The sequence below is a fragment of the Falco rusticolus genome, chromosome 6 (genome assembly GCF_015220075.1).
Source record: "Falco rusticolus isolate bFalRus1 chromosome 6, bFalRus1.pri, whole genome shotgun sequence".
Lineage (NCBI taxonomy): Eukaryota > Metazoa > Chordata > Aves > Falconiformes > Falconidae > Falco > Falco rusticolus.
The window spans coordinates 39,132,191-39,153,712 of record NC_051192.1 but is presented as its reverse complement, the minus strand read 5'-3'; the positions used below and the strand labels follow the sequence as shown (position 1 = coordinate 39,153,712).

Here is a 21,522-nt window from a genome sequence, read left to right as displayed (position 1 = left end):
AAACCATAGTAAATATTTGATAAATACTATGCAGGAAAATATTCTAAATTATTTTAATCTTAAGTAATTTTGTTTGACTGTGGTAGAGAAGGAGGATGATGAGAGACCTCCTCAGAAGTGGTTGCAGTAGCCACAGCAAACAAAAATAATTCAGCTTGGGCATATTTCCTCAGACCTGGCAAATCAGATGTCTCTACTTTATGGATACAGATCTCCCAGTAAATAAAATGTAGATAGAAGTACAGTTCTCTTGTAAAAACAAAAAAAGAAACCAGATTTACTACCATGGATTTCTATCAGGAGTCAGAAAATGGCACATGCAGCCTGACTAATGTGTTGGGTGTGGGTTTTGTGGTGGGTTTTTTTCTTTTTTTCCTTCAATATTAGACTAGGACCTAGCTGATCCAAGTATTTCAGGCCCATTCTCAGTTCTGATCCTTTGCTTCATCCGTAACTGTAAAATAACTTTCTTTAGACAAAACCAAAGCATCGTTTATTTTGCATCTGCTTCTTTATTCTACAACACAAGCAACATAAATAGTTTATAATTTTGTTTTAAAATATTTCCATTTCAGAATTCAGTCAGAATAAAATATACACAAAATACAATTTGCAAGCCAGCTGACAGTGACTGCCTGACCACTGGACACCCAAGGACCAAACAAAGCTAGCAGCACAACAGGACGCGGCGGACACAGGGAGGTGTTTTTCTAAAGAAGAGCAGAATAGTAGGGGGAGGAAACGTGTATGAGACCGGGGAATTGCAGCTAGGTATGAACTCAGTAGAAGCTAAACCCAATGTAAGCACTTGCTTGACAAGGCAATTTACAGTCTCTTTTAAAAAGTGTTAGTGGCTCCTCCTGAATATACAGCTAGAGAGATGAAGTCCTGGGAATAATGTTTTGTGGTAAAATGCTTCCTATGGCGGCCATCATAACGGAAATAAAATTTGATTTTTTAAAATTGTTGAACAGGAAAGTCTTAGATCTTTGGCAAAATGGAGTGTCCACTCCCTTTGGCTTGCTTTCAGTTTTAAGTTCTGGTTGAAGGGCCCATGGAAATATGTTTTCAGTCTCACAAATCATGATAAAAAGAGGGGCGGTGGGGAAGAAGAGAAAGAGGGGGGAACTGAAAGAAGGTGCTCACTGCTGTCATTGTATGTTTTTCAATCTCTTGCTCCCATCTGCTCCAGCGAACAGCACACTGTACATGGCTCCGTCAGCATCACGCTCTGCCCTTCCTGGCTGTTCTCCCTTGGGTATTGAATCCTGCTTTCCTCTGCAGAGCCCGGGCTCAAGAGCCATAGCCTGCTTGTGGAGGTGATATTTGTCCCTTGCTTGAACCTGTGTGCCTGTGCCTCTCCGCTAGCTCAGCTCTCTCATTTCAGCTTGCTTCTTGTGGAAGCATAGCACTTCACTGCAGCCCAGATGAACTGAATGCAATAGGAAATAGGGCCCTGGTGCTCCACAGAGTTTAGATGAACTTTATGGAAGTACATAACTACCTTTTCAAAAGTGGGATGTTGGGGTAAAAGGATTGAAATAGAACTTGTTGCCATGTTTCTTAGCAAAAACCGCCTTCCATAAACTCAGTTCCCTGATTCAATGTGGTAGTGGAGACTACGCAGATCTGAACTTGTGAATTCGCCAAAAACAATTTGAGGGATCTGGTCCCACAGGCAAGCTCGGTATTGCATTAATCTGTGATCATACAGTGTAGCTCCACTGATATCCACAGAATTAGGGCATTTCTTCTTCCCTCTGCTTTTAGTTTTTAGCTTGGAGACCTCTGAGCACTAACTGAAAAGACTGATGCATACTTGTGACGTGCTTTTTTAATTTTTTCTTCTTAAATAGCCAGCACTCCATGTTTGGCCAAAGCTGTTTGTTTAGTATGGTATCATACAGTTAAGTGTCACATAAAGTTTATGTTCCGAGGGGGATCAGTGGAAACAACAGAAAGAGGAGCTATGACTTCTTCCGTGCAGCCACACAACTTCCTGGAGTCCCAGGCACATTGCTGGTGAGGGCTGCCAAGAGACCCTTAGGTCGTGTCCCTATAGAAGCTCTACTCAAAATAGGGAGGTTCTGTGAAGCGGGATCTCTAGCTGCCAGATGCTGTTATCTACATTGCATAAAATCCAACATTTGTGCTTCTGTGCTATGCTAACTTGGTCCTTTTATACTAAAAAAGAAGATAAACTTTTTTTCTTTAATTGATGGTATTGTATTGTTTCTTCAAACGATTGTGGAATGATCCAAAATTGAAAAAACCTAACTGTATTTTGTGTCATATGCCACAATTAGCAGTGTACCTAGATCTTCCCAGAAATTACTGTAACTGGAGTAATGACTAAATAACTTGCTTAAGCATAATCTTAGCACAGCCCCACCAAAGCAAGGGCAAGGAAAGAAAGCACTTCACTGTTTGTTTGGGGGTTTTTTGTGAATTAAAAGCAATTTATCACTGAGAAATGGCATTTCTAGAATGGATTGCTCAAGGTGAAAATAGCCAAGCCACATACTCAATTTCTGAATAAGCTTCTATACGAATGAGCTAGGTAGAAATAGATTACTTTGGCTTGCTATGGTCAGACTCCTACATGTTAAAACTAGATCTGTGCAACGAGTTTTGGGGTACTGGGATGCATGGGAATCTGTGCTGGTTCTTGTGGATTTTTCAAGCAGGAGGTCTATACAAGACAGCAGCAGAGGGTGGCATCAGGAACTGTCCAGGACTTTCCCTTTCCTGAGAACTTGTGAACCTGTATATAGAGACTGAAGGATTCAAGGACCGAGTCCTGAGTGTTAAAGATTCCAAGTACAATACTTGCATTGATTTCAACAGCTTAGGCACTCAGAGGGTGGGCCTAAGCTGTGAAGAGAGGTACAAAGTGCAGGCAGCACGCAGAGCTGGACCTCTCTACTTGCTAACTTGTTTGCCACTCCATTTCATACGGGTGCTGCGCTGAGCTCTGCAGCGGAGATAACAACACTGAGATGGTGTTTGTATCTTTGGCAGGTGAGGATTTGTCAGTGAATTTTACAGTACGGTGTAGGTTTTAAACAAAACTTGAAGTTCAAATTGAAAGGTAAAGTACCTTACAAGTATGGGTGTAAACTCTGCTTGGCCTTGGCATGAGCCAGCGGTAGTCCAGAGGACATGAATTTTTTATTGGTGATGAGGCACAAGCTGTACTGCCTCTGCTTGGAGTTTTAGAAGGAATGTTTTGCCCAGCTCTATCTAAATCTTTCCCTGATGATTCTTTCTAAATGCTAAATTAAGTCAGTTATTCTCACATGAGTGTTTATCCCTAGGAGAGTATTATCTGTATATTAACATCTTAAGGACATGAAAGCATGTTAAATGAGTTAGCGGTGGTAATTCTATGGCTGCTGAACGGTCAGAAAAGACTGCTGTGGGGAAGTTAGCAGAGCAAGTGTGTTGAGCACTGATGTGACACAAATATTCAGAGAGCATGACAAACATACTACTAATGTGGACAGCGCTCTGTAAATATACAGAAGCTCAGAGTATGACAGTGACTGGAGCTACAGGTACCTATACATAAACACATCCATCAGCCCATATATCTGCATATACTCACACTACAGAATGAAGTGCAAACATGCAATGGCCTGAGACCATATCAGCTGGGGGTCAAGCCCTGCTCCAGCTATACGAGAAAAATGGCGCTCTCCTGGGTGAGTACACTGCTTTTTCCAGCTTTAAATATTTGCATGGTGATGAGCTATTCCATGTGATATAGGTAGCTGATGCTGGCTGACAGCAACTTTCTCCGTTAGTGGCTGCCTACAAGATTTTAGAATGTGATGTCATTGCCTATGATTGCTATGGTGGCCCTGAGGAGGGTGGTATGAGCTAGGCAAAGGCAGCAGAGGTGCAGCTCTGGTACCTGAGAAGAATGTCAAATCACCCCACTTTTTGTATTTATTTCTTTTCTTTTAAAGTAGTTCACTTAAATAAAAACTACTTACCAGTCATTTTTATAAATAACTGGCCAGTTCAATAAAAATCAAACCCAACTCCTACAGAAATATAGGTAACAAAAAAGTAAGTGCAAGAAAAAAGAATAATGTGGGCATTAGCTAGAACCAAGAGAAAGAGCAAGCTCAAGCTATAATACACAGACTCTGTTTTTTCAAGGCTCAAATGTTCTGATGCAACAGTAAAGCTGGTAACGTGCTGCTGTTAGCTCATGCATTACGTTATTGGGCTGTAAGTGAGGATTTGAATGGATTATGTGAGAAAGCCTTACACGTGTGGATACAACAGCTACTTTGTGCTACTGCTGAGGTGCTTCCTCACTCACAAGTGGAAAGCAGAAAAGCTGCTGTAGGATGGTACAGCTGGACATGACTGGGGTGTTCAGTGTTGGGGAGTCCTCTCCTGAAGCTTAGGACAGGCTGGTGCCAGTACCTTTTCCTGGGACTGTTCTGGCAGACACTTCCTTTAGGCTAGAACCTTGCTTTGTGAGGCCTGGAGGCAGCACGCTGGCAGCCTTAAGCCCAAAGTATGCATGAAGCAGGCTGCACAGGTCTACGAAATGGTGACTTTGTATGTTTCGTGTTGTATTTCTTTGGGGTTTGCTGCTGTCTGTGGCTAAACTAGCAACAAAATAGTTGAGAATCTGACGAACAACTCCTTTTTTTTAATTTATTTCTTTATGTTTTGGAGGGGCATCAGAAAGCTTCTGCATCTTAGATTAACGGTTCATGAAGTGGCCATGGGTTGCTCTCCTCAGCTGCTTACCGTTTCACATATAAAGAAAAGGAATAGCAGCCAATGCTAAACTTTGCTTATATAAAGCCTGCTGCTTCAAAGGTTCCTTAACCCTCACCCCCTATCCTTTTCAATTACATTTCTGGTATTATTCAAACTTAACTTGTGCCCTCTTATGGAGGCGTGTTAATGAGCAGAGGCACCGAGATTGACAATGGGCACTTAATTTGGAGGGCAAACGTTAAAACAGGGCAACAGCAATACAGCAAGTTTACTTCTCTCATTTCTAGTATGGCATTTGTACTGTAAAAAGTTTAAATGAAATTACATTTTGGGTCATGATGGTGGCTAATCAAATAACACTACGCAATGCTGTGTTCATGGGCTTGAGGGGTATTAGCGGTAGTATTGTCACTCCTAGAGCTTTTCTTTCTGTTTTACAGAAGGGTTTTTTATTGCAACCACAACATATAACCATGGTGTTCCCTAGATACTAGGTCCTCTTCTTGAGTCCCAAGTGGTTCCATTGGTACTGCTATCAATTTTAGTCCTCCAGTGCAATTTAGAGATTTGCTTTAGTTTTAGCTTAGTGCAGCAAGGATCTGCATCCATTCAGTGCATGTATAATGAAAAACAGCAGGGTTGGGTGTTTTGCATACAGTTTATTATTCTGATTTCTGTTGTTGCCTAATTAATGTACTCTTTAAAAGCAGTTCTGTACAGATGCCCGATAAAAACTTCAACAAAAAATATAACCACCCTTTTACTCTATCTAAAGAGGTGTAAGAAAGACATGGCAACAGCAATTAAACCGTGTCACTACCCTCAGAAATAGCAAAGGATAATCTCACCTGTCCTCAAGGAAATATGAAAACTGCTGGGGGAAAACTGAAAATTGTTAGTTGATAAAATTGTTAAATTACTCGTTTATAAAGTCAATGTAGGTGGTAAGAAAAAAAGAGTTGTTTTTACAGAATTTGTATGCCCTTGAAACAGTTTAGCAGAGGGAAGCTTTGAAAGAAAGGGAAATGGTGTCACTGACACTATAGAAAGTTAAGGGACAAATATTCCCTGCACAAATCTAGCAGGTGACAAATGGGAAGTGGGCAATAGAGGAAAAAGGCAGGAGCATAGTGGCAGACTGTCTGTAAACACATCGGCTCGGGTGACGGCTGTTCAGTAGAGCCTCTTGGCTCCCTCTGTTTTTCTGGGTTTAAGATGCTAAAAGCAGTTATTTGTACAAAATCCAGGCCTGATATGAAGAGAGGACATTTTAAGGATGCTTTGGAGCTGGGACTGAAGCTGTATATTTAGTTGGTGTGCATATGTAAAAAGCCTTGGGAGAACATCATTAAGGGGTCACCCAAGATTAAAATAATCCTATTTTCAACAAAGTATTTCAACTTCTAATCAACAAATTATGTAGTATGGGAGTACTGAGATGGAATGTCCCAGGGGCTGTGACATGACTTGTGCAGCAAGGTAACCCTTTGCTGTGTCTAGTGTGAAAAGCATCACATGTGTTTGACAATACAATAGTCAATCCTTCCCCTTCTCTGCCCCCTTAATATCAGCAAATTGGAGTAGTGCCTATAGGAGTGCTGCACAGAGGGGGATGTACCTCCACGGGGATCTGTCCCCTTCTATTTACCAGCAGCAGACAAGAAATGGGAGAGAAAGAGGAAAGATACCTTCCTTTCAGACTATTTTCCATCTTGATTCAGCTCAATGGGGAGCGATAGGCTAAGTTTAAGGTGACAAGGGAGTTCCTGGCTGTAGCAGCTCTATATAAGCAAACATAAATTTCCAGTAGAAGCATAAGCTAACTTAGCTGCAGTGTTGCTTAAAGTGTTCCAGTTTATCTCTACTCTGTTTAGTTAATGCTGGATATTGGCACATGCTGGTATTTGCTCTGTGGTGTGTCTTCTTCCCAGCTTCACAGGAAAGAGCAAAACAAACTTCCCTGTTGCCCTTTGAGGGAATTAAGACACACAGAAAAATGATCAGCTGTAGGCATAGGTGAGGAGGCAGTCAGGGTAGCGTTTTAGAGAGGGCAGCTCAACAGTGCCATTTCTCTTCAAGCAATGCTCCACAAGAGCAATGAAAGGATGAATAGTCTGTGCTTGGCTCACCAGTTCTACATCTGGGACACTTTAATAGTCACTTATTAGCTACCTCAAATGTGACCAAACTTCAAAGGCTCTTGCCAGAGCAAAATACATTCCCACTTTCTCTAGTGAGTGAGGCATATGGTTACTACAGTAATCTTTATGCGGCTCTCCTCTCTCATGCTCATTTCAGAAGGGAAAAAAGCTACCCTAAACAAGTGTCACCTTGTAACTTGTCCTATAGCCCATCTTTTTCCTGACTTTTTTTTTTTTAAAGTTACATAGGCTTACTGGCCTGGTTTGACGTCCAGATGACAACTGTGTTCACAGCTAATTGCGAGTGTGGAAGTTCTGCTGCAGTTCATTGTGGCTCCCACTGCTGCAAATGTGAATTAAAATGAAGGCTACTGAAATGTTCACCCCTTTAGGTACCCCCGATTTACTGGCAGTTTCTGGGTTCTGGGGCCACCCCAGACTCCCTGGACACACTCATGCTTTGCCTCCTTTGGTAGTGTGAGTGAGGGACACACAGTCTCAAGTGGATAGAGGATATACATCAACAAGCTCATTGTTTCTTAATTTATCACCAACAAACAGGCAATTAATGAACCCCAAATACTTCTTTGCTGTATACCTTGGATGTCTTCTGCCCTTTGCAGCAGAGCACAGCTAGGTCTAAATGATGATATCGTAAACTCGGCCCACTCTTCCCAGCCATTCCCGCACTGCCTGGCGGACACGGATATCTGTCACATGGCAGGTCAGCTGGCTGATACAGGGGAACACTGCTGGCTGCAGGGCTGTGAAAGTTTGGTCTGGCAGGGCCTGAATCTGGCTGAGAACTGTCAGCACCATGTTGGTCCATGCCTACAAACAAATTGGATACAAAAAACCTCTTTAGAAGACTTTTCTAAATAGATGAGCCCATAGGCTGAGGCAGAAAAGAAGATACCTATCTGGTGGTTGCAGCCTCACAGAGAGGACTGAGTAACGCCAGCGTATTCATTTAACATTCACTGTGTCTTTCTAATTCACATTTAGCACTGTAAATCATTGTTGGACTTTGTATTGCCGGTATCATGCTCACCCTTCATCACCTTTTATTTCATCCCACAGTGAACAAGGACTTTCAAGTTTGATGCTTTCACTGATTCATTCACTTCGACATGCAAGTAGCAGGTTTCTGTTTAGCAACAGAGCCCGCTATTTCTGCTGTGGAATTAAAAAAACCTTCCTAAGCACGGAAGCATTGTGACAAGCAGCATGGCGTTTTCAAAGGCCTTAAGTGAGCTCGAGCCCTTAGCCGTAAGCAATGAGCTCACTGTAGGCTGTTAGCTGTTAAGACTAAGCGCAGCTTTGGCCCCGGTCACAGAAGCACTCTTGAAAGCTGTACTCAGATGCCTGATAACACTTCCCTGAAGACTGATTTTCTTGTGATAGGGCAGAGTCAGGCTTTTATCAGTGCCAGCTGCAGAAATAGTCAGTCCTCATCATGATGACTTCTTTATGAAACAAAGACATTTAATGAAGATATTATAATCCCTGTAATAAAAGCAGTAAAAAAATATTTATCTTTTTAATTATTACTATTATTATTAGCACTCTGAAAGTATGTCCTACCTGTATCTGGGCCTCAGCATCCCTAACAGATATATTCAGGGAACTGACTGTGGATCCTGAGCGTGGTCTTTTCTCTTGTCTCAGGATCTCTGGACCAGCACTGAATGAATGCCTCATTTGACCTTGATCTATAAGATGTTGTGGCCGCTGGAGTACGGGCGAGTCTGGCCCTCTTGAACCCAGGAGCTCCCCTTTCTTTTCTGCTTTGACCTCTTTGGTGAAGGATGTCATGGCCTGTTGCTGCTTTCTTTTCTTGTATTCTGTCATGAGCTTGGAGATAGTTTTGTCAGTGGCTATGGTGTAGATCTTGTTGCCAGCACTCTCCCACCATTCTTTTTTCCTGGTTTGCTCTTTTTTCTCTGGTTTAGGACTTAGGGGTGGGGGTAGCAGCACCATTTCTCCACTCCCTCCTCGGGGTGTCAGGCTGTCTCCCAGTTGGTCCCTGATTTGACTCCGGTCATCTTCCGATGGCGTTTCCTTCCCAGATTGCCCTCCGGTCGATGGGGTGGAGGTTTCTGAGTGAAAGGATGGTAAAATGAAGAAGGGGTCACCTTTGAACACTGGAGGCTCCTCTACATTATTCTCCAGGTCCAGATGCATCTGGATATAGTTGTTGCACAGCTCCATACAGAGCTTATGAAGCCGCTTGATTAGCCACCCCCAGTCCGCGTTGCTGACAGGCTGTACACTCAGAGATGGTATTCGAGCCCTCCACTGTCTCTTCTCCTTCCCTCGGGGAGGACTGACCTGAGCAGTTTCTTCAAAAATGTCTTCATCTTCTGAAGAACACTGCTGTGATGAGTCTGTGCTTCTCTCATCATCTTCAAAGAGGATCTTTTTCACTTGCTCTGCTGTGACGTTCTCCTGGTTTGTCAGGATTGCACAAACCAAAGCATGGAAGTAGATGTTGAAGCTCATTGCGGATTGGCGATACAAGTTGGCAGCTCCACTAATGCCAGACACTTTTTTCAGCAAACATTTCAACCCAGGTCTGGTGTCAAACTCTCTGGCTGTTCTATAGGAGTCCAGCAGTAAGTCAAAAATGACAGCCAGGTTTTGCATGGAGATGTACCTGAGAAAACCAGCCAACTTGTTTTCTGGTACTTGTATTGTCATTTTCTCCTCCAAGTTAGAAGGGCCTTTCACAAATTCTTCCAGTAAGATGTCATATAAATTCTGTAACAGTACTTGGTGGGACAGCAAGCTCACCACTATCGTCCTGAAAGGAATACTTGGTAAACCAAGCATGGTAAGGAAAAAAATAAGATAAAATCAAAATGGTGCATTGTGCTTTTACTAGAAGTACAGGAAAACTTTGCATTTTAGAATCTAACATGAAAGATGCAAATGAAAGGCCGAATTTTCACAGCCTTATTATAAAACAGTGGAGGAAGATAAAGTTGTCTAGAATGGTCTTTCAGCAACTCTTTCAAATACTTGCCTAGAAATGAAGACACTTACATTGGTTAAGAAAAATAACTGTCCACAGCAAGCACCCTAATGGGACTTGTGCGGAGGTGGTATTAAAACAAAGCTCTTATATTTTTTGTTCTTTTCTCCTGAGGTGTCTAACACTGAAGGATTAAATATTCTGTTTTTCAATTTCACGACAGCTGCCAGTACTCTCAATATTTCAACCTGCTATAATTAAGGAATTAGTTAACACACAAGTTATTCCTCTAACAGCATTTCAGCCAACCTTAACTTTACCATGACAAATTGAGGCCAAAGCTAGTTTACTACTTGGCTTCCGTTTTCACTAATGCCAGGAATACTTCTTAAAAATAAACACAAAGAGCCAACCAGCCAATCAATAAAAAAACATCTATAGAAACGTCAGCAGTGCAATGGAGCATGCAAAGAAGCTTAAGTCTTGCTGAAGGCACATCATTGTTTGCTCTTAAGACTTCAACTTGAACACTGAGAGCCTAGCATGAAAATACCTATTCCTGACCCTGTTTCTCATGTACACTACTGGGCGATTCTTAGCTGTGCTCCTGTTAGAGAAATGCTGCAAGTTGTTCTAGATCTTACTGATACTTGATTTGCACAGGGACAGGAATGGCAAATTCGTCCCACCAAAGTTTTCAGGTCATTCACCAGTAACACTGAGAAGCTTACAGACAAGGGAGGCTAGGAAGAAAGGGGGGACAGGATTGTTGTTCGGTACCTCAAGGATTTAAAATTACAGACTATGAAACCTATCTTAAGGCATTTAAAAAAATATTTTTGCGTAAGATTACACTGGTTATGTTTTAAATGGAGTTGACGCTCTGTTATACGTACTAATACTTGTGTATTAAATACTTTGATTTAGGGAGCTATGATGGGTCACATTCTAATTAGCATTGCTATCAAGTGAGGAAGAGATTTTTCAGTTTGCTTACAATACTGAAGTCTTAGGTCTAAGTCAATCTTCATGTGACATGAGATGTTTAGTTGCAGACCTTTAATATTTTTGTTGCAAATAATATCCTACTTTCATCAAACAATTTTTGAAAGTGTTTTCAAAATACCAAACAAAAACTTTTTTTTGAGAAATCACATCAAAACACAGTTTTTTGAATGCAACATTGAAAAAAAAAAAAAAAAAGGTCAGACAAAACTGCTTCTTGGATTAATTTAATTTATCTATGTCAGTTCGCTTACCATGACACAGCTGTCAGTGCTGATACACCAGTAAAATTTAGTAGCCTTATTATCTGACAGTGCTAAAATCTTGATGAATAATACATTGGAGCTCTTTATTGGGAAGCAGTTTACTGCTGTAAAAATAATTAGAGGCTCTGACTCAGGAAAGCTCTTAAGAGCGTGTATAAAGTTTAAATGAGTGCTTGCATTGATTTCAAGAGACTAATCCTGTTCCAAAAGCAGGATCAGACTGAGGGAGATCTGCTTTCCTTGTAATAGCCAAAAAGGCAATTTACAAGGAGAGCTTAAAGTACTGCTCCATTCCAAAAGAAACTAGTATAGAACTACAGGTGGAAACACACGGTGCCAAAGCTGGTTAAGGATAGTTTTTTCTTATTCTGCTCAAACTGAAATATATTACTACTTTTTAGGAAGAAGAAAAGCTCCCTTACCCCAGCTTCCTGCGAAACGATGCAGCATTAAGGAAACAAAAGCAAAAAGGGAGAAGAGAAACCCCACTAAGGTTAAAGTAAAATTTTTGAAAGGCCACAGTTACTAACATGCAAAATTGGCATATTACTGCATTGCTGTAGCAAATAATATGAAAAACAGTGGCACAGTCAACTTTTGAGCCCTGTTTTGGTGAAAAATGAGCATTGCTGGGGTAACATTTGCCTATCAGCATATACGCTTTTTGCAGTTGTTTAGACAAAGCGCAGTGTGAAAGCATTCAGAGTTTGTATTAATTGCAAGCTTTAATTATTTGTTTAAAGACAAGCAAAATCCATGCTACCTTTATGAACGCAGCCTGTTAGATTGCACGGCCTTAGGAGCCACAAGAGGGGAGTGAGTACTCCGGTCTTTTGCTTTGCATTCATTATAACAAGAAGAATGATCTGCAAACCTTTGAATAAAGCAGGTATTTTCCCACCACAAAGGAAGGGTTTAGACTGTGATCTCAACTTTTCTTCATCTCTGCACAGGGCCCTATTCTCTGAAGGCGAGGCAACAGAGCACCTGCTCTTGGGGGAAACTTCTGTACAGCTGTGTAAGAATAGAGACATCTGGCATGGTCTTCCTGTCCATCCAAAGAAGGACCATCACATTCTGGCTCCTTGTTGCAAGCAATAGTTTAGTTTTGTATAGGAATGCCTGAAGTGATACAGAAGCAGGTTTGGTATCTAGTAAAAGACAATTTCATGCCATCTATTAAATATCTTGCAATACAAACACAAACCCTGAATGCAGAATTCTAATTCTTGGCCCTATTGATGTTATGGCAGTTGTTTAAACAACCAAATGCAAGCAAAAAGAAATATTTTTTGACAGGATCAGATTGTCATGCAAAGGCATGAGTTTCTAAGTTGGTAACATATAGAAGGACTTCCACGAAAATAAAGTGCCAAGCAGAAACATTATTCCCTAGATCAGTATGTTGGCAGTTTTGCAGCTTTAGGTGTGGTCTCTTCACTTTAAACTGCTCCAGTTTATCTATTAGCTTTTTCTACCTTCTTAATCCAGTAATACTGATTTAAAAGACCATTAGCAAAGCAGACATTTCATTTGTTAGGTATCATTACAAACATAACAGTACTTCCAAAGCTTTCTTCAAACTGCTATTTTTAACTCTACTTTTTAAAGAAAAGAATCTCAATATTGGAAAGGTTTTCCTACTATTTCCTATGAGATTCTTTTCTTAATTTAATCTGAGTTTCCTCTACTTGAAGGCTTTGTGTGACCTTTTGTATCCTTCAGGTTTTTGTAACCTACCAATTTTTACTATTAGAAGAGTTTTCCTTATTTAGGTTGCTAAGGGCCATATTACAGACCCTGACACAGGCTTGTCTTTAACTGTAACAGCTGTTGCACATGCCTGCTCACCAGTGTATGATCATGGGATCATCTGGAGAGCAGACAGTACTAGCCTATAGTCTCCTGTGTCACAAAACCTGATTTTTATTTGATTGGTGTATATCGTTTTTTTATGAGACCTGGCACAGTTTGCCAGGCTTGGTTCTCATCTCTGCCAGCCTGACAATATTTTTATCTTGCTTTTAATGACAGGGTTTTCCTGAGAAGGTACTTTACCTTCTCTGGGTATGTCCATTTGGTTTCTTATCTGGTGGCAGGTCAATGATGAGCACGCATGACTGGGCATGTTCAAACCCTTCCTTGTTGCTAGGGGTCTTTGGGGAGCACTGTGTCTCCAGCATGAAGACCTAGAAAACAACAAGTTACATAAAACAATCAGTTTCACACTTGCACTGGGTCCTTGGGGGGGTCTGGAAATGGGACCTCCTGTATTGCAAAAGATCTCTTATGATGACTGCCTTTACAGTGATAGAGAGAATGCAAGGTATTCCCTCAGGAGCATGGTGCTTTGCTAAAACAGCCTCAGAGCCATGGGCTACCTCTACACACCCAGAAGAGCGCAGGGGCAAAGGACAGACATCTTTTTCTTTGAACTTGTGTAAGGCATAATACCAAGTGCCAAAACAAGCTTTCTGCTGTCTGTATACTACTATCAGAAAATATCAGGTATAGTGGAGACAAAGACCTGGGGACAAGGAGTTGCATAGTTGCCTGTTGTACCTAGAAGGGTTGGCTGTTGGAAAGATTATTTCCAGCCATGAAGATACAACAGACACCTAACTTGCAATTCTTTGGGTGGGAAATGGGGAAACAACTCTCAGTTGCTGTAGCTTTGTTTTGTAGCTTAGTAGTTGTGTCAAATCCCCACTGAGGAGGACGTAGGGCATGCTACTGACGGTGTCTACAAGAAAAGAAAGCAGGGAATGGGGCATTAATGCTTGAGTTCTTAATCTTTAAAACTTAATTTAAAACATTTTTTTCTATTCAAAGTCTGCCTCTGCCACTGCCACGTTATTAGTGATCACAAATCCTGGTCTGCGTGTCTCAGATTTTCAATTTTCACACGGCATCAGGGTATGATTAATCAAGTCAGAAATTGACACCAAACATCTATTGGCTCTTTTAATCCAGCTGCTTTCCGATGCTGAAACTGTCATACAGTATTTACAGTTTCATGGTACCCTGCAGGTCATTAAATTCAGTCTGCTGTATTTCAAGGAACCCATTTCATACAACCACTTCCATAAAGTGAACAATGTCCATTGTAGTCAAAAAGACCCTGAGAAGGTTGTCTCCAAGCTTGCCCTGCTGATTAGGATTTAGTGGTGAGTTTTAAATTATTTGTTAAATGTCAGCATTATCCTCTAGTTCTCAAGAACTGTTTTTCTTCTCTGCAATCTATACCCAAGTATTTCTAGAAAAAAAATTTGCATTCCTCTTCAAACTCTGTTTTGATAGGTTGAATAAATCTTGTTTTCCAGTTTCATATCACAGTCTCTGTTGCAGTGCATTTTTTGTCCTTTGAATGTATTGTTCTTTAACAGAGTCATCAGAAATATGTATGATATTCTAGATGAGGATTCATAGTGACACTACTAGTTCCCTTTCTCCATCAGAAACATTTCCACTGATGTAATGGCAACTAGGGTTGCCGTTTTCAAAGCTACATTACACAATAGGCTCATCGTCAGTCCTCCTCAGGTACCTATGCATCTTCCCCCCACCTTATGCATTCCCAAGTCCTGCTTACGGGGGGGACAGTTTTAAGGTGTGTGTGGGGGGTTTCCTATTTTTTATTACTTTGTCTCAATACTACTGTTAGACACATAAATGTTAGTCTGGTGACGAGGAAGTCTTTGCCCATATAATTTGTGAGGAAGGTGGTGGTAAAGATATACTTTTGTAAAGAAAAGCCCCAAGTTTAAAAAGTTCTCTGGCTTCCCCAGAAATGTCAGTCCGTACCTGTTGTGCCATGGCTCTGATTCTCCAGTATTCAGCTTCAGCGCTTGGTGAGAGGGAGGGGGCTGCCACCTTTACTTCACAGGCATCTCCACTAAAGCTTTCAGAACCACTGTGGAAATAGCCCAACAGGTTCTATAGAGAGACACAACATCAGACTTTCACTGTGCGTTACATGAAGCCAGTGACTAGTGCTGCACAGCCTGTTTGTGTGTGATACAAGATTCAGAGGGATCTGTCCCGTTACCATCAGCTGGGCACTTGCTGTTTAGCAGTAATTGTGTATTGTAATGCAAAGGCATTACAAATTTTTATGTACTCTGGCCTGTGAATGACTTAACAGGATTTTTTGTTACAAGAAAGACAGTGAGTTGAGAAATAATCTATATGGAGCATAGAGCTACAGCATCAAGTAAGCAGCTTTGTCTTCTGTCTAGTTTTAGCCAATCCAGAGGAAGAAATTGATCAAAAGGTAAGTTTTCACCTACTTAACTCTTCTGATTTCATACTGGCAAGGCAATTTAAAGCCTGGATGGTAAGCAACTAGTGTTGTTCATACATGTTTAGAAAAACTGATTTCAACCTCCATTGTTGTTCAACACCTTTCATGGTGAATTGACAAAATAACAAAAGCTGCCACATAACCTTTATGCTTCTCTTCTGGGCCCTTTACCCCAAAAGTTTTCTGAAAAATGAAAACCAACCTGTCAAAAGTGAGTCTATAACTAGTGTGATTACATTTTGACTGTCAGCAAAAAGGCAGTTTACCTTTACTGGCTCCAGAGTGGCAGAGAAGGCATCCTGCAAGGCACAACATGCAAGCCTCCACATCTCTTCAGTAAATACAGGCCCTGCTGTCACTAACACGTACCTGCAAGGACACAGGAGAGCGTTACCATGTTCAGAAGGAACTAGACAATTCTTACTTGTAACAGGAGAAGGTTGAAAATGGAACAAAAGGCCTACTCCGTAGCTAGCTAATGATATCCAATCTCCTCAGCTGTTACCCTGACCTATTTTTGTAATTACGCTGTAGCATTGACGGGTTTTTTGTCTCCTTTGCCTTTCCTCTTTCAAGTAGTCATCTTGCCATGACAAGAACCATATATTGTGTAACTATGTAATGCAGTGCTTATTTTGATTATGATTGTAATAACCTGAAGACTGGGAAAGGTACTAATTACCTCTAAAGACCTGTGAATTCCAACAGAAGGACCCTTGATTATTTTCCTAAGGATTAACTATTGACTGACTGCATATAAGTAATGTATGAGTGCTTTTTATGGGAATCATACACATAGTAATGCCTAAAATTACTGGTTCTGAAGCAGACTGAAAACAGCAGGAAAAGGTTGGTAAAGTCTAAAATTCATTATTTCAATAACAAGAGATAGATATATTGTAGACTTCTTTTGAGATATTGACCGACGTAAGCAGTCCACAAGTTCTTCAAAGATATAGACTTTTTTTTTTTTTTTTAATATCCTAACAGAGTGAACAAACTGTGTTACCTGATACAAGAGCAGCCAACTCTGGAAATAATTTCTGTTGGTTCTGCTACACAGGCTACCAGCAACTTGAAAAGATCTTTCAGCATAGTATTGATCATATTTTCATAACCAATATCTATAAGGAAAAGACAGACTGGTTTTAACATAATTGCCTTTTCATTATAATTAAACAGTCTTATTAAACTTACTGTTATTCAGACTTTTGAAAACCAAATTCCTTTTATGCAGTTATCACTGGAGTTCAATTTTGAAACGTGTCATATCAAACTGGAATAAGAACAATCTTTTTGATGTTAACAATATAAAATGTCTGGACTAAAGTGGTACTGTAGAAATCCTGTTAGATCCTGTTTCTGCTAGTCTAGTTCTTTATGATCAAAGTCTCAGTATCTTCTTTTAGAAAGTATAATGTAGACTGTGATGACTTAATTTTGAAGACAGCCCTGCTCTGAGCAGGAGGCTGGACTCAGTAGCTTCCATAGGTACCTTACAATTTATTTTCTTTTTCCATAATTCTAAACCCTATAAAGAAAGAAAAAAAACCCTCAAATGGACAGAAATTTTCAGCCCTCCTATTATATTTGAGCAACCAAAAGCAATGAAACCATCTCCCCAAGTAACTGTTCAGTAACATGCCCCTGACGACTGTCAGTAGACATGTATGTACATACAGTACAATGACATACCTGAGTGTATGAAATTTTGAATGTGCTCCACTACAAGTTCACAGGAAAGGCCAATGGCATGCTTGAAATTAGCAGATGCCACATCCCAGTAAGAATGGTCACCATGGCTGCGATGGAGCCAAAGAGACATCGTGGGAAGAAGAAGATGTACAACTGCATAAATGCCAAATCCTGGTCCTTAAAATAAACACAATTATGGTTGTATATTTTTGCTTACAAAGCCTACATGCACAGCAAATTCGCTAAGCTGTTCCAAGCTTGAGGCCAGGGATGATGCTAAAGAAAGCAGGTTCTGAAACATTTTTTGTGGGATGAGAGAGGTAAGCAGTTTGGGATTTAGTTGTGAGGTAATATTACACGAACATTTAGCCAACTGTTTACCTGCTGTCTTTCCCAGCAGGTCTACAGGATTACATGATTTTCTTTTTCCATTTCCTGGACACCAGGCAAACGTTTTCTGTGGCTAGGACATCAATAGAGTACCGCACCTCTTTATTTGTGCAGTAAATCTAAGAGTATGTTCAACAATACTTTTACAAGACGCCTTTTGTCAACATAGAACAATTCACTAACTGGAACAACAAATCATACTCTAAGAAAATCCCTTTCTATTTGAGAATGTCTCTGTGTAGCTCTAGTGTCAGTAACACACTTTACAGAAGTGGTTTTGGATTCTAAGAGGTTCGGGTTAGGGCTCTGCTAGCTCATGTTTTATCAAGCCCTTTCATTACCAGGTGTCTTGGCAACATCCCTCAGCAATTCAAAGAGCAGATCCAAAGTAGGAGGCTGGTGCTGACGGGGACAGTTGGATATGGCAGTTGTTAATTCTTCCAGCAGAATAATCCAGACATTGATAAGGCCTACAAGTAGGGAAACAATGATTAAAAATCATGAGTGAGATACTGCACTGACCACAGGTGGAACTTGTCCTCAGAAAGTGACAGAGGCTAAGAAATTAACTAACTTAAAGATCATGGTTTCTTGCGTGTTCACTGTTGCTGCGTAATGGTTGTGGGCAACAGCAATTTTTTAAATTGCCTCCTTTTCCTTCTCTTTGTATTAAGTTTGTATTTTTTCCCATCCTTCCTCCTCCACATACACCTTGTTCTGGTCTTCTTTCTTAGTTCACTACTTCCACTAGTTCAGTCTTTTTATCTTCAGTTTTGTTTGTTGTTTTTTTTTCCATGGGACATTTTACATATCTCACTACCGTTGCACATGCTGCCCAGAATGGATTGTACTCATTTAGATTATGCTTTTAGGTAAGGAACCTAAGGTGATTAGCTAGGATTTAACTGGCTCTATTTGGTACCCAGAACTGAACAGCAATAATACCTCAGGCTGCCTCACAAGTCATCTTTAGATGTTAAGAGGTCACAGATAGAAGAATATTAAATGTGGATAGGGCAGAACTGGACAACTACAGAACAGCAGTTCGGATACAGGTAGTACTGTGAGTTCATATCTACATTACCAAACATGTATCTCCTAAAATATTATGGGATATAAATAGTTTTTAATAGAATTAAATACCATCTTAATAGAAGATGGTTAGGAACTGCTGCCCTTTAATTTTGCACAGATCACTTAAGTACTTGCTAGTTCCCCATGATATTCTGAAAGACTAGAAGCATCTTGTGTATTACACTCATAATGCTCCTGCAATATATAGTGTTATTCTTGAGCTAAGTCTCCTTAAAAGGCTGTGGGTTTATCAGGCTAAAATGGATTTTATTTTGGTCCGTTTTCTCTGCCACTGGTAGCCATGCTGCTGTAGTCTGTGTCTGCATGATGCTTGTTGGCTAATTATGTTCCAAAAGCAATAAAAAAGGCTGTAAGGGAACTTTGTTTAAGACGCGCTAAATTCACTGACTGCAAGAGTCTTCCTGAGAATCAAGGAAAAAACAGCGAAATCATTACTTAGTAACTGGGTCATCATTTATTTATTCACACCATTTCCACAGGCCAGTATGTATGGTGGCATTGTTTGAAGTCATACAGACTTTAATGATATTTCTAGATAAGGGAACAGCACCAATCACTCAGCATGAAATCTGGGTATCTTCAAATCTGGAAGAACTGAGTATCTTTTAGAAATACCCTCTTTAAGAGTATGGCATGGAATCAAACAAACTATGAAAATACACTGCACCACCATATGGCAAAGCGGGCTAAAACATTTTGCCCCATCTTGGTACTGACTTTCAGCGCTAGAATGCCAGGTGAAGCACTGTCTTCTGTCTTGATAAAGTCAGTTTGCCTAGCAATGTTCTAACACCATTACCAGCTAAATAAAGATAAGGTGAAAGTTTCAGTGCTTAGCTCTGACAAGAGCCAAATCAGAAGGTTTCTTTGCTGCAGGGTGGCATTTTTATTTAGAGCAAGCAAGACATTAATAGGCAGAGCCACTTCAGAACAGCAGGCAGCGGTGCTCACCTCAGATGGGGAGACCCTTGGTCAAGTCCCAAGCCTGACTCAAAGCAGAGACTTCAGTGACTTGGGTCTCCCACATCCCAGGTGACCATCCTAAAATTTCCAGACAGAAGAAAACCGAAAACAGAAAGAAGAAAGTAAGAGTTGGTTGTTTTTTTTAAAAAAGCCCAACACTAGGACTTGCGGTTTGCTTTTTTCAGAAAGCAGCTTTTCTCTCCTTTATCCAGGGTAGCAGTGGAACAGGACAACCCATGTGATGGAACAGCCTATATAAAATCAGGTACCACAAGTCATTCTGTTGAGGCATGTGAATGAAAGGCACTGGAGTCAGCCTGCTTTCTGCCTGGTTGGAGCTGGCTCTTCACAGAGGCGGCCAGGTCAGAACAGCTCAGTAGTTCAGATATTCAAAAGCATCTATACTGCTTTGAAGGGCCATCACTAGTCCAGAAGCAGTAAGGCTGCATTCCTGTACCGCTTGGCTCTGCACAGATCTAGTTCATCAAGCACCTGATTAATCCACAACCCACATAGCCACACAAATAATCAAGAGACAAATGCTGCTGGTTTTTCTGGAGGTCATAGTGCTTTCTATGGACTATAGAAATACACCATTTAGTTCAACAGACCACAGAACATAAGTTTGGAACCGTATTTAAACAATTATTCTTTATCTTTCTAAACTCCTACTCAACAGTGGTATTTTTTCTGTTAAAGGAAAACCTGCCAATATAAACCTTAAAAGGTTTTCACTACTTTACTTCAGCTGTAGTCCAGAAAGTATTTTTGTGTTAGCTTTCAGAGATACAAACTCGTTGTATTATGCATATCAGGATAATGAACATATTATCTATTAAAATAATATAATTTTGTCTCAAGAGAGGGGCAGTATTTTTCTTCTATCGAACTGTATCTTTTAACGTAAAGAAAGTGACATGACCTGAACTTTCAAGTTCTGTGTGCATGCGAGTGTGGGTAGACAGCAGGGATATGATAAACTATGAAGTTTTTACCTTCCTTTTTGCTTTCAGCAGTGACAATTTAATTTACAGTCACAAGTGGAAGAAGCAATTGATTGATTCCACATTTACTGTTTTTAATGCACTTACCAGTGTCGTCATCAAAATCAGAAAGGATGCACTCAATGCCATCCTCACTGCTGGCTGACTGCTCCTGCACTCTTCGGGGCAAGTTAACCAGCCGGCCACTGAGGAAGATGGGTTTCAAGGGCATTTTATAGATTTTGGCTAACAACTTGAGAAGGCAGGGGGAGGGGGGTGGGGAGGAGGGCAGGGAGGGAAGAAAGAGAAGAAAAGATAAATATATATGGGAAAGTTTGTAAAAGCTATCACATACAACATAGGTAAGTAAAATAAAATAAAAGCTACAAAAGCAGCATAATCTCAGCAACTGTTCTGTTCATTCCGCAACAGTGTAAGTGAAGAACAACTAGAGGCATAAGTCTTCTGTTCATTTACAAGTAAGGGGTGTCAGGGGGAGAAAGAGAGGGAGAAAAGCAATTTAAATAACACAGTCTTGGGAAGTGAGTGTGGTCCCTCCTCATTTCTGAAGACAAATGTTACTACTTACTGATTGCACCTATGACCTAAAAAGCTCCACTGGCTGTACACAGAAAATTTTGGAGCTCTGAAGGAGTAAGTAAACACTGACAAAAGGACCTGTACAGGTTTACTTCAGAGCTTCATTGCCTGGGTTGTCCATTACATAACAAATGCAAGTTTTGCAGAATTGTGCTATAGCTGGGACGCTACCAGTATTTTACCAGACCTTTCTAAACCATGTATTTGCAATATACAGACAGGATTTATTTTTAACATCCTTCTTCTTCTACTGGCTAGTTAAAAGGTGTAACCAGATAAAAATGGCTGCTTCTTTAAAAGAGGAGAAAATATTTCTTCCTCACTGTGGACTGGGGTTTGTAAGAATGAGGAAGAGTGATGT

The 21,522-nt window shown here is 40.5% G+C and overlaps 1 protein-coding gene across 6 annotated transcripts in view; it reads right to left on the bottom strand.

The window, feature by feature from the left end:
* Positions 1-489: 489 nt before the first annotated feature.
* The window catches only part of ARFGEF3 (ARFGEF family member 3), a 96,874-nt gene continuing 75,841 nt past the window's right edge, over positions 490-21,522 (bottom strand). For 4 of the 6 annotated variants that reach the window (XM_037391757.1, XM_037391759.1, XM_037391760.1 and 1 more), the window contains 10 exons: positions 20,670-20,814; positions 17,862-17,990; positions 17,131-17,307; positions 16,445-16,559; positions 15,702-15,804; positions 14,937-15,068; positions 13,191-13,321; positions 11,555-11,563; positions 8,472-9,702; positions 490-7,718 (listed from right to left, as the gene is read on the bottom strand). In XM_037391757.1, the coding sequence (XP_037247654.1) occupies positions 7,527-7,718; positions 8,472-9,702; positions 11,555-11,563; positions 13,191-13,321; positions 14,937-15,068; positions 15,702-15,804; positions 16,445-16,559; positions 17,131-17,307; positions 17,862-17,990; positions 20,670-20,814 (2,364 nt within the window). In that variant the 3' untranslated portion in view covers positions 490-7,526. The remainder of the gene's footprint in view (positions 7,719-8,471; positions 9,703-11,554; positions 11,564-13,190; positions 13,322-14,936; positions 15,069-15,701; positions 15,805-16,444; positions 16,560-17,130; positions 17,308-17,861; positions 17,991-20,669; positions 20,815-21,522) is intronic. The other 2 variants (XM_037391758.1, XM_037391761.1) reach the window with 1 other exon arrangement.